This window comes from Adelges cooleyi, unplaced genomic scaffold, assembly GCF_023614345.1.
Source record: "Adelges cooleyi isolate 19-005CV unplaced genomic scaffold, UGA_ACOO_1.1 ACOO_flye_CR_arks_rails_tigmint_CR_PRNA_247, whole genome shotgun sequence".
NCBI classification, from domain to species: Eukaryota; Metazoa; Arthropoda; class Insecta; order Hemiptera; family Adelgidae; genus Adelges; species Adelges cooleyi.
Window position 1 is genome coordinate 9,918,098 of NW_026095912.1, and position 16,348 is coordinate 9,934,445.

A 16,348-nucleotide genomic window follows, 5' to 3' on the forward strand; every position below is an offset into this window, starting at 1 on the left:
GTTGGTACTATTTATACTTTAGATTCAAAGTTAAAATTTTAAAACATATTACAGTATTCAAGGTAATATCTCGAGGTTTAAAAACAATGCAGAAAATAAATACAATTATAAACATCATTCTTGTTCCGGTTTAATCGCCTAATTACTTTTGTATGAAAAGACGTTTATAAACTTTATTTACTTCTAAACAACTTTAGAACTTAACTCTTAACAAACTATAAAGAACATAATTCATTTTTCTATTGGGGGAAATGTATAGTTAACTAAGATCAGTTTGAAACGTGCAAATAAAGTATTTTTTTCTTCTATAGTACTCTTTTTTCAAACTACATCGAGTTAATTTCTTAACCAATTAAACTGGAAAATGTATTTTACGTTTATCAAAGCAAAATAAAATGTGTAATAATGCATTATGTTAATCTCAAGAGGGCTTTACATAGGTAACTTCTTTATATTTTTATTGAAAACCACCTATTCTAATTTGAACCATATTTTGAAACGCGTAATCCGACAATAGTTTTAGAAAAAGCTATAGACATTTCAATATTGCCTTTAAAAGGGTAAAAAAACTTCAGAATTGTAATTTTTCAAATATAAATAATAATTATTGATATTAAATAATAAAAACCCATTCGATAATAATAATTACAATAAATATAACACACACACAATAATATATTCATTTAAAACTATTAATTAACTAAAATTAATTTTTAAATTTTGCCATTATTGATGGCTTGTAAATGTTAGGAGAGTTCACATTTTTTTCAAAAGTCCTACAGTTCGAGGTAAAAAAATAATATGTTTTTGTAAAAAAAAAAATAGGGCCCGATATAAAAGTTGAACCAAGCTTACTATTATGAAACGTATGTATAAATGTATTGATAAGATGTTAATACAATTAAAAGAAAGTTCCTCCTAATAAGATTAAACGTAAATTTGCGATTACACCTCATAAAAATATTGACATTGATTATTGCGTATAATTATTTTATCCTAATAAAAATGATCGAATACTCCACAATATTGTACAATATCTTATTTAAGGAAAAAATATCATTTAAATCAGAAGTATCAACAATCGGAAAGAGTATCCTATAAGGCCTTAAGGGCCTTAACCCAGGTGAGAAGACCATTAGCGATTAAAGACCTTCAACAATAATTACAGGAAGGAAAACAACTGGACGCAGTACGTGACGAAAAAGAAAGACTGTGGAAAATCGTGATGGCAGCGATTGTCGCATCAAGACTCGCCAAGCTATTAATGACAATGTTGAAAATAATATTAAATATATATCTACAATTATTGTGCAGCTATTAATAAAATAATAATTGACATTTTACTAATATTTATAGGTGTATCGAGTGAGGACTCGCATGTCATCTAATGTGCAGGCACATTCTACGCATCATATCTGATGAACAGTTTGAATGTGAGCTATCCTCGAGATGTATGGCAAAGTGTTTCCAAATTACCAATAACTTATTTTTCTCTATTTTTAGCTTTAGGCAAACATGTATCTCCAAAAGAGTGCAGATGGGAGAAAAATAGCACTCTAAGAGTACTTGGAGATAATACTCCTAATAATTGTCTGCAAGTGTCTTTTCTCGAAAGATTTCTGGTCAGAAATTCAAAAAATAAAATTAACAGTACTTTTAATTTGTTATAATTAGTTGCTACGTTTCTTATTGGGAAACTCCCTTGGGGGTTGAAATAAGAATTTTCATGATAATCCCGGCGTTGTGGATAGTGCAAAAATATTCTTATTGGTTATATTTTTATAAACATAAGCGAAATGTAAAAATAAATATGGTGAGAAAATGCCATTGGCGAATCCCGTTTTTTTTTTGTATTATAGAAAAAATCAAATGACGTCACTGTGAGTATGTAAGTTGAGTGTTTTGCTCAAAATGATCGACACTTACCGAAAATGAATACGCCGTATCGCATTTCATCTGAGTGGAATGGCCTCCGGACAAACGTCTAGTCGAAGCAGCCGATATGGCCGTTGATCGGTTCGATCAAAGTCTTGCTTGACCAAGTATTTACAGTTGTCGGGCACCGTGTACGACACTGCGCGACATATGATCGATAGAGAGACACGCACAGAAACTGAATTTTGATGATGAAAGATAGTAAAGGAGAAAAAAAAAACAAATCTAAAAAACAACTTTTGGACACTAAAAAATATGTCGACGAGCTGTGGTGTGTATAAAATTGATACAAATTTTGTGTTTCGACGGCAAAGACAAAAAACTGACTGGCTGATGGATTCGTCGACGGCGACGACGATGAAATTTCAATCGGTGTTTGTGTATATGTGTGTGTGTGAGTGTATTATTATTATTTAGCCAAGTGCACAAGTATAAACAGTATTAATGCCGACGACGTGCCAATGCCTTCTGACCTTCGCCACAGAAAGAGAGGGATCCGTCACACGACACGTTCAACGCCGAGCCTAGGAGGATCCACAGCTCACAGTGTGCTACAACTACAATATCATATTTTATTGAAGTTGTGTGTCTTAAAACAATTTTTACTATATCAGAACAGCTACGGTACATCTTATCGTCCTTTGGCATAACGGCTTAGGATATCCGGTAGAGAGGAAGGAGGGAGTAAAAGAAACGGGGATGAGCGGAAGGGAGCGGTCAATTCCCTATCGTTTTTTTTTTTTAGATTTGCATATTCAAGTTTAATAACTTACCGGCCGAATGGACGAGCGGCGAAAATGGTGAAAACACACGGCGATAACCTTATCTATTACTCCTAATGGGCAGACGGCAATAGGTTTTTATACTACGACACGTATTATTGTATATTGCAACGAAAGTCAATGTAAAGGTCGGCCGTTATTGGATAACAGACAACACTCGTTCCGGTCGCTTGTACACGGAAGAGATAATCAAACGACCGAATGGAATTTATTCACCGCAAAGGTCAATGCTCTTGAAAAAATGTCTGAAAACCCTATACCAACACACGATGGCGTAATCGTGAGGTTTTCGCTAAATATAGTGTACTAGCTAGCAGATATCGCCTGTAAGTCTACTGTAATATGTTCTATGCACAAGGTATTAAAAGTCGCATTTATATTGTAGGTTCATTCAACCTATACTGCTCTCCTATACATCCATACCGAGTGCATTTACTTTTCGAAACTGCTTATCCGTAAACAAAGTTTACAACGTTTGTCTGGACGGCAAGCCATACTGGCACAGAACTGCCGAAAAATCTTACCAAATTGCATTACTCACGCTGTTTTGACAAATTTTTTCGGTCGGATAGTACCAAATCGGTTGGCAGTCAAAAATAAGCGAAAAGTACTCAAGGGGAAATAATAGTGAATATACTCCTTCCATTCCGCATTTGATACTTTTTGCTTGACAATGAAAACGTATTTTACAAGATAAAAAAAATTGGCACTTTGTGAGAGTGGCTCACCTTTGATTTAATAATTAAGATACCCCTGACCTCGTTAAAGAAAATGTCTAGGTACGCCCGAGTCACTGTGGAGGACTATAATAATTGAAAGAGTCAATCAATAAAAAAACAAATTTCAATTTGTAGACGATAAAAATATTATCTACAATACAGACACAAAGCTACACATTAATGTAATCGATGTAACCGAAGCTAAAATTATAATAAAGACAAAATTTGGTTGTATTATATATTTGTTGAGGTTTTTTTTTTTTAATTTTACATTTACAAATTTTGGATTTTTTTATAAAATATAGGCACATGCATATTGATCTTATGAAAATTGTTATCATTATTATGAAGATTTATTACTGTACTATATTTTTTTTAGCCAACAATTAATCGCTATTTACATATTTTATGAACAAATTTCAACCTCTTAATAAATATATTATACATTTTATAATAATATTGTAGAGACAATCAAATTATCATAAAAAGTAAAAAAATAAATTTTTAAGTAGCTAATTTACATAAATTAAACATTATCAATTTGATAAATATTTTACGATTACAAATAATTAATTGGTTAGTAGTATTCTACTAACTAATTAATACATATTATATATGTTAAAGATTTATAAAATAATATTTAGAGACTGGATACATTTTATAATTTAATTTCTTCTTATAGACACTATATTTGGTTCATATGAAAAAAAATATTCATAATTACCTTTGAGGGAAAAGGTTAAAATGATATTATCTAGGTTTTTGATTGTATATCTGACGTTTTTTACTAATTATTAGTTATATACTTATTGTTTTACTTAAATATGAACTGTCAATAGCCTTAAACCTAATAACTATTAGTGCATTATAGCCATTTGGAAATTATGAATGATTTGCTAGCATTATAATGGATCGTTCACAATATTCGAAAACATGCTTGCCAAATTACTAGAATTATAATAGTAGGTACTCAACCTAAGTAAGTATTTAGGTAAACAGTAAACGAGTAATTTGCGTGGATAAAACTTATAATATTACACCAAATATGGACAATAATTATTATTATTTAAAGCCTGTCAGTGAACGATAATTACTTTTAGTTGTTTTTATTTCACAAATAATAACCGATTGTTTCAAATAAATTTAAAAAAAAACGTATAGAAATATATTTTAAACTATTTTTTACGTTGATCTATGAAAAAATAATAATGCCATAATAAACTGTCGTACACAAGTAAAAACATTATTATGAAAATGAATACATATTGACTAGGACAATTTTTTATTTGCATATTTTGTCACTTATGTCAGTACAAAGTCAAACAATCTTTGTATAATAATTATATAACCGCACTGTAGTATATATTGATTTTTAGAAATAGAAATTCAGAGACTTCTCAATTGATATAATAATATTATCAGTGTATAAGAAATGGATAACAGCTGTTTTGTTTGGAATACAAATCGCGCATAATATTTTAATTAAATTAGTTTCGAACACATATTACAGATGTTAAGAACAATATTGTTGTTAGCTAGCAAATAAATAGAATTGATTGATTTTGACTGTCCTGATTGGCTTTATTTTATACTTGTGAAATACAATAAAGTATTAACAATACTTATACACAGGATATTTTTATTGCAGTTATTTAATGAATATTAAGTAGCATAACATCATTTTTTTTTTTTGGCTTGTGTGTTTTTTTATAGGAAGATGTCTAAAAAGCGGTCAATCAATATTATATAATTTCTTTTCCGTTACTGAATTTCTTACCAAACAAAATTTATCTCTATTACCTATTACTATAGTATAATATGTAATTTGTTACATTTAACAGTAAACAGTTTTGAAAAAACAGACACTGAATTCTTCAAAAATCTATATAGTACCTATAATTACAAAGTAAAACTTACAAAAATCAATAAGTATGTAGCCTTTCCTGCAAGTAATAATTTGTTATTTAACGGTTCAATATTTTATCAAAAGTCAATTTAGCTTCTTGAAAATGTATACATTTGTAAAATTGATCATTGACAGTAAAGCCATTTTTTAAAAGTTACATTGTTTTGGTCAACGTACACCAAAATCCTTGATAACGCTGGACAGTAGTGAATTAACAAAACTCAGTACATTTGAAACTTTTACGTTACTTTTTACCAATTTGTAATTATAAACGTTGAGTTATATTTATATTCCTGTTGTTATTAAATTGTTTCTCCAGTATATAACTAATAAGTTGAGTTCAGCATAATATGGACACTATACAGTACACATGCGTATGGATTAGTGACGTATATGATTAAGGCGTTTGCTATTTTGTGCTTAAAGTATTTTCTTGTCGTATAAACTTGAGCTCACTAATCTTAATAACGCTAACCTAAATAGTCTTAAGCCATTGATGATTATCTAAGAACGATTTTTTTCATGTAAACAAAACAATATCGAACATTTACCAAGCTACTCATTTCTATGTATTGCTAACGGATTTGGTACAATGACCTTGTTGCCAACCAAATAATAGAAATTATATCGTTTCAAAAAAATTTGATTGAAAACAATACTTTTTTTTTTTTTTTGTTTTTTATTTAGAATTTGTACAATCTGTAATAAATGTAATTACAATAAGAACAAAGGATAAATTACATGGTAGGCAAATATATAATAATACATTGATACAGTAGACTTGTTAGAAGAGGCCAGCCAGAGCTGGTACTTCATGACGTGTGAGATCGTGGATTAGTCAATCAATAGATCGCGACACCACGTTCGCTTTAGGCGCCTTCTGGGGTCACCAGGGATTGTGTGCACGGATAGTTCCGAGATCAGGGGGTTTTTATGGCTAAAGGTTTTGGAGTGTAGGCGTTTGTAGAAGGTTTTGGCAGAGTTAAGGACTGTTGGGATGGAGAGATCTTTGTGGAGGGTATCATTGGAGACGTAAAATGGGGCTTTTGTTAATAGACGGAGACATTTATTTTGAAATGTTTGTATTTTATAGATATTGGATGGTTTGGCAGCTCCCCATAGCTGGATGCCATAGGTCCAAATGGGTTTGAGGAGTAGTTTGTAAATTAAAAGTTTGTTTTGGAGGTTGAGGTGTTTTGTTGTTAGAAGGAAGCGTAATTGACGGAGGCGGTTGTTTAAGACGAGACGCTTAGCGTGGATATGAGTTGCCCAAGTAAGACGCCGGTCTAGGTGTAAACCCAGGTATCGAACATTTTGAGCGGTTGGAAGGGGTATGTTATTGAGATAAATATGAGGGCAGTCTGTTTGTTTTAAAGTGAATGTGCAGTGGACGAATTTAGTCTCGTTGATTTTTATCCCCCAATCTTTATACCATGTTGATAATAGATTGAGGTGATTTTGGATGAAGTTTGACGCCGTTACAGGATCGGCGTGGAGAAAACAATACTGAAAGAGAAAATCGACAAAATTGTATCAATTTTCTCATTCAGTTTTGACTTCTAATATCTCTTTCGGCAAATGTAATTGAGATTCATAGCTTTAAATTGTAATCAAAACGGATTTTAATAAGTCCTTTATATCGATATTGTAGCCGTTTTTATTAAACATTTTAATTTAGATAGTCACACACCTACTATGCATACAAAAATCATTTATTTTGAAAACACATTATGATAGAAAAATCAAATAGTAAAAACACAAAATATGTTGATTTTAACGCACAATTCAAATACTTAGTTAGTATTCGTGACATGAATATTTGATTTTTCTGCCAAACATAATTTTAAAATATATTTTAACTGTGTGGGTAAAACTTGGTTTTTAACCAATTCGTCAAAAATATAAATAATCGATCTCTAATTTTGAATACTGTTCTTTTACGCCAAGATGGTTCAGATCCTCAGAAAACCCCATTTCCCAAAACATGTTTAACACAAAAAAACAGTGGCAAGACACTTATTTATAAGTCATCTAATTTTTTATAATGTATACAATCTAAAATATTTAATACCTTTTATATAAATTAATCACAGTCCATGCGAACCTGACAAGGTAATTATTTACAAAGATGTGTTTTTTTTTGTCGCCAAAAAATATCTATTAAAAGTTTTGAATCTTATGCATCTCTTTTTTTTTAGTTTGTTGAACAATAGTATAAATTAGATAATAACTTTGTGCCACTCTCCCTGGACAAAGTTCTGGGTAAATGTTTTAATTTTTTAATTTGTTTCAAATTCAAACATTCTGTTCAAATGGACAGTTCGCCCGTAGCCGGGTCATCGTCTTTGGTCTTGACAAAACGTTACAAACAGTTTTTCCGTGCGGTCTTGTACATTACAAGACACGTGAGTGTCATAAGGACAGCTATATAAGACACGCCAAGAATAATAATTAGCGCAGTCGTTACAATATATCTTGTACCGCTAGTAGGTATATACTGTTGTATATTAATTATATTAACTAGCACGTCCGCGTACGCATTGAACTCTTCTGCGGTGTCCAAGTGCTGTACACAGAACACGATCCAGGTATACCTATATGGTAGCAATGGCGTGACATCATATTAATGTCTACACCGACCGGTCGAAAATGTTGCAAAGGATTGCGCAGTTTTGCATGTTATTATTACACAGAAAATAAAGCCATTTGTGCACAGCGGATCAGCGCCGAACGGTGGTGAAATTGGGACTGAATTTCTGGAAGTCTATCAAATCACAATCTATTGTAATGCCGCAACCAGTATCGGTCACCTTAGGCCGTGTTGCTTAAGTATGCAAAGTTAGCAAAGAGAATTCGATAATATGTCGAGTTTGAAATGTAAATACAAAACACTAAGTAATGTAAGTACCGGAGAGAAGAAATTCAAAAGGATATTGTCATCTTATTATCATAAGACAACCGAGAAGTAATTTATTTTTCACATATTATGAAGTTGATACCGAAAACAATGTGTGATTACTTTTTTTAATAAAAAGTTGGTGAAAAAGGAAACAATACAGAGTGATCATTTTATCGTATACATTTCACTGTCTTTTTTAATTGAGAATAAAGTAATACATATTTTGACTGGTCGATAACCAGTTTTGGATAACTATTTTTGAATTTATTGAAGTTTCAAGTTTAGGGCAGGATGATAGGTGGAGTTTAGTATTGTTTTTATATGCGCGCACTTCCCCCCCAGTCTTAACTTTTAAACTCTTATAGCTTTAAAAATAGTTGTTCAAAATTATTTAAGTTTCAAAAGTTTATATAGGAATAATTAATTAAGAGGGAGGTAAAAAAATTGAGTTCACACTGTATAAAAACACTATAAAAAAAATGTTTGTTTCTTATTAAAAACCTATGGGATATTGAGTGGATCACGATAAAACGATCACCCTGTATTCATAATTTTATATAAATTTACTCGATTAGTAAGCTAATAATCTGGTTCTATATTTATTATTAATTATTATCCACAGTGAGTCTAGTTATAGAGTAAATTACGCCTTAAGTTTTGAAAAAACACTATTTTTTTATGTTTAATTTTCAATTCTAAATATTTCTTATACAAATTAAAAATACAGATTACGAATACTACATTTTTTTAAACATTTAAAAGTGTGAATAACTGGTGTTTTTCCTACTTGTACAACTGACATGGCGATATCTAATTCCGCGAGGGCGAAGTTAAGTAATTATTGTTAAAAACAACAATTTTTGTTCTAATTTATCAATAGAATAAAATATAATGTTTCGAGAAAGTTTAACAATGTTTTGACTTTAAATTTACAAATTTTACTTAATAGGTTATACTATACTATAATAATAATATGAACAAATACTCGATGACCGCCCGATGAGTTTGGATGATACCCTAGCGATTTGATTGGCGAAAATGGATTTTTCGTGCATCATCTTCACGCCAATTATCCGGTGCAAGTTATAATCATATTAACATTTAAACCGAATCACATTTCGGCTCCATTAGGCCGAACGCCGATGGCTAAACGACCGTCATTACTCAGCGCCTAAAAGGTTTTCGGCGAACCGTCATCGTGGTTACAACAACGAGATGTATACCTGAATAATTATTATTATCATTTTGATTGTCTAAAAAAAACAACTCAAACGATCCGCTTAGAGGTCGCAACGACTCTTTGTCCTTAGGCGAACGATTTGCAGAAATCTTATCATAATTTGCAAGACGTCCTGTCCGGCGATCTTTGAGAGATAAACGCAAATTGCACTCTCAACGGTACTTAATTGTTCTTATGGCTGTGTTGTACCTTGCCGGTAACGTTCACCGCAAATACAATTATTGTCTAGACGAGCTGATGATATACTAGTTTTTGTTAATCTTTTTAATGTCCAGAACATATTAAATATCTTAACTCATTTCTCGAGCCTTGTCGGGTGTTTATTTTGTGTCAGTATCGGTTTTAAACGTTAGATAAAATATATTAATTCCGAGTTCAACTAGAAGAGAGACTTAACCCGAGTCTTAGTACAAGTTATTGTGAAAAAATGTTACACGTTATCAGGAATGCAATCTTATGTAAATACTAGATGTATTTTAGTTCTTGTTCCAAAAAAAAAAAATGTTAAATTTGATTTTAGAATGTATAATAATTAATAATATTAACTATTAATTATTACATATTATGTATACATTGAACATATATATATAAACATGATGCATTATATGACTACTGAATTCATCCATCAACACAATACAAGATATTATAACGTGATCAAATTTTAATGGACAGCCAACATTTTCTATTTGTTTTTCTCTGTAAAATACTGTGTTATAAAGAACAAATAATTTTATACACCTAAAGCCCCGGATGTGGTAATTGGCCTTGATATACTAAGTAATTTTGTTAGTTTTAAATTTACAATTTGACATAACAATTGCAATTGTTTAAATATTGTAATTAATACCTAATGAATTTAATTATCCCATTTTTCACACGACAAAAAAAAATATTTAGTTTTCAACAGAAAATTGAAAACTCATTGTATGAAAAAATGTTTTTACCCAACCCACACTATTTTGCATTATGTTTTTATCTTTTATTTTTAAGTTACTTTTATAAAATCAAATCAAATTTTATAATGAGTAGTGAATTTAGAATTATGATGAAAATATTATTTACACCGGAATACCATTGTTCACTTATCTGCATGAAAAATTTTACGTAAAATATTTATTATTATTATAAACAGTAAAATTTGGTTTTACGTTCAGTGTTGTTTTGGAATTACATCACTTATATGTTATTTCAAAAACAGTTTTAGTACTATAAAATATATTGTAATAGTTTCTTATATCATAACAATTACATGAAATATTATTTCATAACTTAATTATAATAGATAATAACATTAACGGAAGTATATTATATTATTTGAACAAATAAATTACAATACAACATACTCGATAAGTGACCGGTCATTGGCCTTATTAAAACAAAGAGCTGTTTAAATATTTTATTGTTAACATTTCGTACACCTAGATAAAAAAAAACTGGATTACCTAAACTCATAGAGTAAGTCTTTCAAGGAATGTCAAAAAGTGCACTGTCATCGCTATGCATTGGAGAGTAGTGAGTACCTACTTAAAATAATGAATTTTTAGATTGAATACAAAACTCTGCGGTTTGTCTATTTATTTGTAAATTAATAGGGACAATAGGTAATAAACAAGACATTACAAATCAAATTACCTATATAGGTTTGGCCAGCTCATTGCGATCAAATCATTTAATCTTATTATTGTTCTAATACAGTTAGGTTAGGCTATTATCAGGAAATTCTAAGAAGTCAATATAAAGTTTAGATTACGTTATTCATAAGCGGTTGACCACATCAAACAATCAAGTTAGGCTAGGTTAGGTAAAGTTGTGGAAGGTGATGCTAAATAACATTGTTTTATCGTGGTAACACTAGGTTGACAAACATAGTAAAATGTTACTACTTGAGCTCAAATGGTAAATATATAGCATACAGGGTATTTTGTTACACAGTGTCGCATTTATTCACTGTGCGAGTAGATTTGAAGCAAGAACTTTTAAGGGTCGAAATCAACTTTGACTTGATAATATTTACTTTTGTCGGACTTTTACTTTGTCTTTCTCATAAAAAAACATTTTTTAACAACAACAACATATTAGGTATCTAATAATACATCTCCGGAAGTAAATAATAAGGCATAATGAATAAGGCATTTCTAATTTTTGCATACTTGATAACAGTGAAAAGGGGTTTAATTTTTACATCCGGATTGATTTCCGCATTTGAATATCAACTAGCTACGATCTAGTTGATATTCAGATACATTTAAACTAGATACAATAAATAAAACATACATTCGAAGGCGAAAACTTTCAAAAACCGTTTAGACTTTAGAAAAATGTAATAGTTATTATTTTTATTATATAACAGAGTGTAAAAAATCCATATTAAGAAAATAATATAATATAATAATAATAATATTATGTGCTATTACTAAAAAATATTGCACTCGTTAAACGCGTTGTTCAACTTACTGTGCTAACTATTTTGGTGTGACAGTTTGAATCGAATGAATGGAGAGAGTTTGGATATTGTCTGGTATAATGTTAAAAGAAAAACCTCTAAAAAAATTATTTTTCAATTTTAATTTGGCGAGACTTTGATAATATTCCCGTTGCAACCGAAACGCAGTAAAGATGAAATTCAATTAATTTTTTTTATATATTTTTTATTATCGTTTGCCATATGTGCTTGCCTTGCACAATAAATATCGTACCCGTGATAAACTCAACATATCTATACCATTTAAGCATGCCGTAGTGCAACATGAAAATATGTGTAAAACGTCAAGAGGTAATGGACGGCGTCGAGTGGTCGGTAAACAATAATAAAATAATAATAATAATAATAATGTTGTTATCAAGGAGATAAGGCGACGGCTAGGACTATATTCTCGGAAGGACTTGGTGTCTATATTATTATAGACAAATAACCTAAAGAAAGGTACCTTTACCGTATTGTACATATGTCGGAGATAGTGTAGCCGAACGGGGGACCGATATGGTAAAAAATTCAGACACTACACAATTGTTATACCTTAACAATGCATATTGGTGCTAATAGGCGCCACCGAACAGTGTGTTTTTTTTTCGGGTACAAAGGACAGCATATAATATCATAACAAACATAGCGCAACATCAAATAGTAGTATAATATAAAATAATATATTATTTTTTTTATAGTTTTGTGTATATGTGTATTAACTGGTGAAAATAAACGATTGTGTGGACGGTCTAGAGCGACTAAATAAATAATATATTTGTGTATAATAATCCAATTAAATGGAAGACGACCTGTTCGATGACGTCGCGTCACGTGTAAAATGCATTAACGCTTTTACATATTATTATCATCGGTTTTTTTACTTCCACGTCGAAAGCGGTACACTGTTGATTCTGTACAGTAGATTTATGCATTTCTATGCGATGGTCCCAAAGTACGATTTAAAAACATGTTAAACTATACTATGCTTTATCTATTTCACAATATCCGGAGGTTATAATATGTATATCTGTACACCGTGCAACGCTGAGTTGCAACTTGGACATTAGGTTAGTATTTTTTTTTTTTGGAATTCTTTGTAAACGTTTTGTATAAATTAAGAATGCAAATAGGAAAAAACCGTTCCAGAGATATTTTGTGGATTTTCGGACCGGTCCATCGCACTGGACCGGAGATTTAACGCTGCTCATTAAGAGGCCGACAAGGCAACGCATATTATTCTGTGTGTTCTTTTATACAGCCCGAAGCGTTTCCATAATACAACCGAATACACTATAATATATTATACATTATAATATCGTTATAGTGTACAGTGGACACCGATACGGTTATCTGTGAAATCCCGAATGGACCTGTCTGGCAGCTGTATAAAATGGCTGATATTATCTCTGTTACAACTTGATGATTACAAAATTATCCGACGACACCGATTGATGGTAATTAAAAAAATCCAAATGTTTTGATTACCACACGAATATTGAAAGGACAATATTTTAAAACGGCCTCTGAACTTTACACAAGGGTAATGTCAAAACTTCAAAAGGTACTTTTCTGATAAATTTTTTAGCATTATTAAATACATATTGCGATGACAAAAATGCTTTATTGTAAAAAAATCGCGATTTTGCTTAAATGTTTTATAACGAGGCGTAAAGGATAGGCAATTTTGAGGCATAAGTGTGCAAAATTAAAACGTTGAGTATAACGCAAAACTTAAAAATGCAATAAAATTATTAATTCGATGTATATAAATTCTGTACATTTAAAAATTAATTGCATTCTCAACTAAATTTGAATTGTTAATTGTAGTTAAAAATCATTTTTAAAAAAAGTATAGGTAATGGTTGTCACAATGGTTTTGGTCGAATAGTTGTGTTTTACTTATAATTTTTTTTTAATTGAAAATCGTTTATTATTAATTATTATAACACCACCTTATGCACTACATTAAATTATATACCTTACAAATAATTTTAAAACTCAAACTGCAATTTTTCTTTATATCGTTGGCTACATTTAGTAAATACTAAAGAGTTAATAGTATAATTATAAAACAATCAATACAAGCCTAGTAAAAAATTGGCTATCGGAATATTATTTTTAATTAGTAGAATGAGTTAAATAGCTATAATACAAAATATTTGTATTCCACTTGAATCCGTTAAAGTAAAGAAAACTATTTCCTGAGAAATAAAAAATCACCTTTACGTTTTTTGGGTGACTATATAAGTTTTTAATTTAATATAGTGGTTTAAAATTCAATAAATTATTGAAGAATTGGTAAACTATTAATAAACAAAAAATGACTGTTTGGATTTTTTTTTTTAATAGTTATCTATTAAAATATATTGTTTGTGTGTACCGGGCCAATACCTTAAAGTAGACATTATTGACATAAAATTAATCTATATAAAATAAATATTAGGTATGTTGTCATAACTTGACATTGAACTAGAGATATACATTTTAACTTTAAACGTACCTGTCATGTGCGAGATAAAATAATTCGATTTTATTACACAATTGTTAAAATACTTTTACCATATTCGGTGACCAATAACAAACAGAAGGGAGAAATTCCATTGTAATATTAATAAATATTATTATAAAAACGGACATTTTTATTTTAACCAAAATCCCTATATGGACAAACCGGATCAAATTCGGTTTCCAGAAAAAATGTACATAAAAGTCGACTACCACGTATCCGATTTTTAAACGTTATTAAAATTTAATATTTTCAAGCTTAAAAGGAATTCTATAGCGGTGATAGCTTTCCACCGAGTCCGTTAAAAATGGTCCCGTTTATAGGTATAAATTATATTTATATGTTTTAAAAAAAAATCCATTTTCAACCACTTTAGAACCGACATAGATATTAGGCTACGTCATTAAGTATTCAAGTCAACGGTTAACGAGGTGTTCTACCATTACATCCTCGTCTCAATTTGCGTTTTGATTGAACCAAAAACATATATTTTATGTAGCAGACAGTCATTACCTTTTTGGGTAGTAACAATGGCGAGTAAAGTGCGATGACAATACAATAATTACTGTTAAGCAAGTCGGTGGAGTAAAGAAGACAGAAGTAATAAAAACGTAAAACTGAAAACTTATAAACGTCTAGCCTTGGCAAGGATTAATCACTTTATCCGGATCGTTATACGGTGCTGGCCCACCCGAGAAGTAATATTATTACTGTAGTTGATTAATAATTATTTTCCTATACGGTGTCGTTAATGGTTTTTTAAGCACATTTACTATTTTTCAACCGCAATACGGTTATCAAAACGCGTTAACCAATTTGCAACGACACTTGTCAGGAAGTACATACATAAATGCAGAATATTGTTATTGTCATAACGATGACAATAAATTCGTTTTAATGGTATAAAACGAGGCAATAATATTCTTACCGTGTTCTTTTATAATATAGTACTCTGGACGCCGAAATTAATGTACTTAGGCGTTGCGCCAAGGTTAAGCGCTTTGCGTTTCAACAAACAATATTAACGTTAATAATAAACGAATACAAAAAGGTCAACGCGGTTATAAAATATTTTAACTGCAACGTTTGTCGGGGGATGAACAACGACGGGGGTGTGTTTGATTTAAGGCCCAAATAAAAATTAAACTCGCTACGCAATGATGATTTCGGTACAGCTCAATATTGTATTATAGGTCTCACGGTGAGTTCTACAATGGACCGGAAGGAAAATATACTAAATAAAATATACAGGAAATAGATGTATAGGTACTTTACCTCTACGCATTGTGTCGATGACGCTCAACAACATTATACCGATATGGAACTTGCGGCTGAAACTGTCACCCTCCAACGTGGACAATCCGAACAAGTGAACGATAACTTAATCAATCGCTTGATCAGAATTTTCCCTTAGATCCTCTGGTGGTCAGGTTGGATGGTCGCGTTTACACCGACTGACAGAAGAGCACCCCGTTGAAGTCACCGTCGATTACCGTTGGAAAGCACACTCCAAACGAGCTCGGAACGGTGACTACCAGAGGAAAAACAATACCCCCAGCCGTTGTCGGGTCTATGTAATTCCGTTTGGCAGTTGACTACAGTGTGCTTATCACATATACACACACACACGAGACCGGACCGGCGGCTTTGTACGGATGGAAGGTCGCTTTTTTTCCCTACCAGCCATACCAGCTACCTAAAATATAATAATGCAATCGAATGCAGATGGCCCCCTCTCAAGACGTGTGGGGTATAGTAGGTAAATACATAATAATACCTATTTAATATAATCATTACATTATGAATGGCTCGCGACCCGAACACAAGCATAGGTACGCGCGCATTGTTGATGTACAAATATTTTGGAATATAAATTAATTTTAATTACCGTTTACTT

General features: G+C 31.0%; 1 protein-coding gene across 3 annotated transcripts in view; it reads right to left on the minus strand.

Annotated features, from left to right (window-relative positions):
• LOC126836469 (scavenger receptor class B member 1-like) overlaps positions 1–15,983 on the minus strand; it is a 42,977-nt gene extending 26,994 nt beyond the window's left edge. The window contains exon 1 of one of the 3 annotated variants that reach the window (XM_050569922.1): positions 15,727–15,983. In XM_050569922.1, the coding sequence (XP_050425879.1) occupies positions 15,727–15,760 (34 nt within the window). In that variant the 5' untranslated portion in view covers positions 15,761–15,983. Of the gene's footprint in view, positions 1–1,926; positions 2,505–2,708; positions 2,833–15,726 lie in introns of those variants that run through there. The other 2 variants (XM_050569924.1, XM_050569923.1) reach the window with 2 other exon arrangements.
• Between the last annotated feature and the right edge of the window lie 365 nt (positions 15,984–16,348).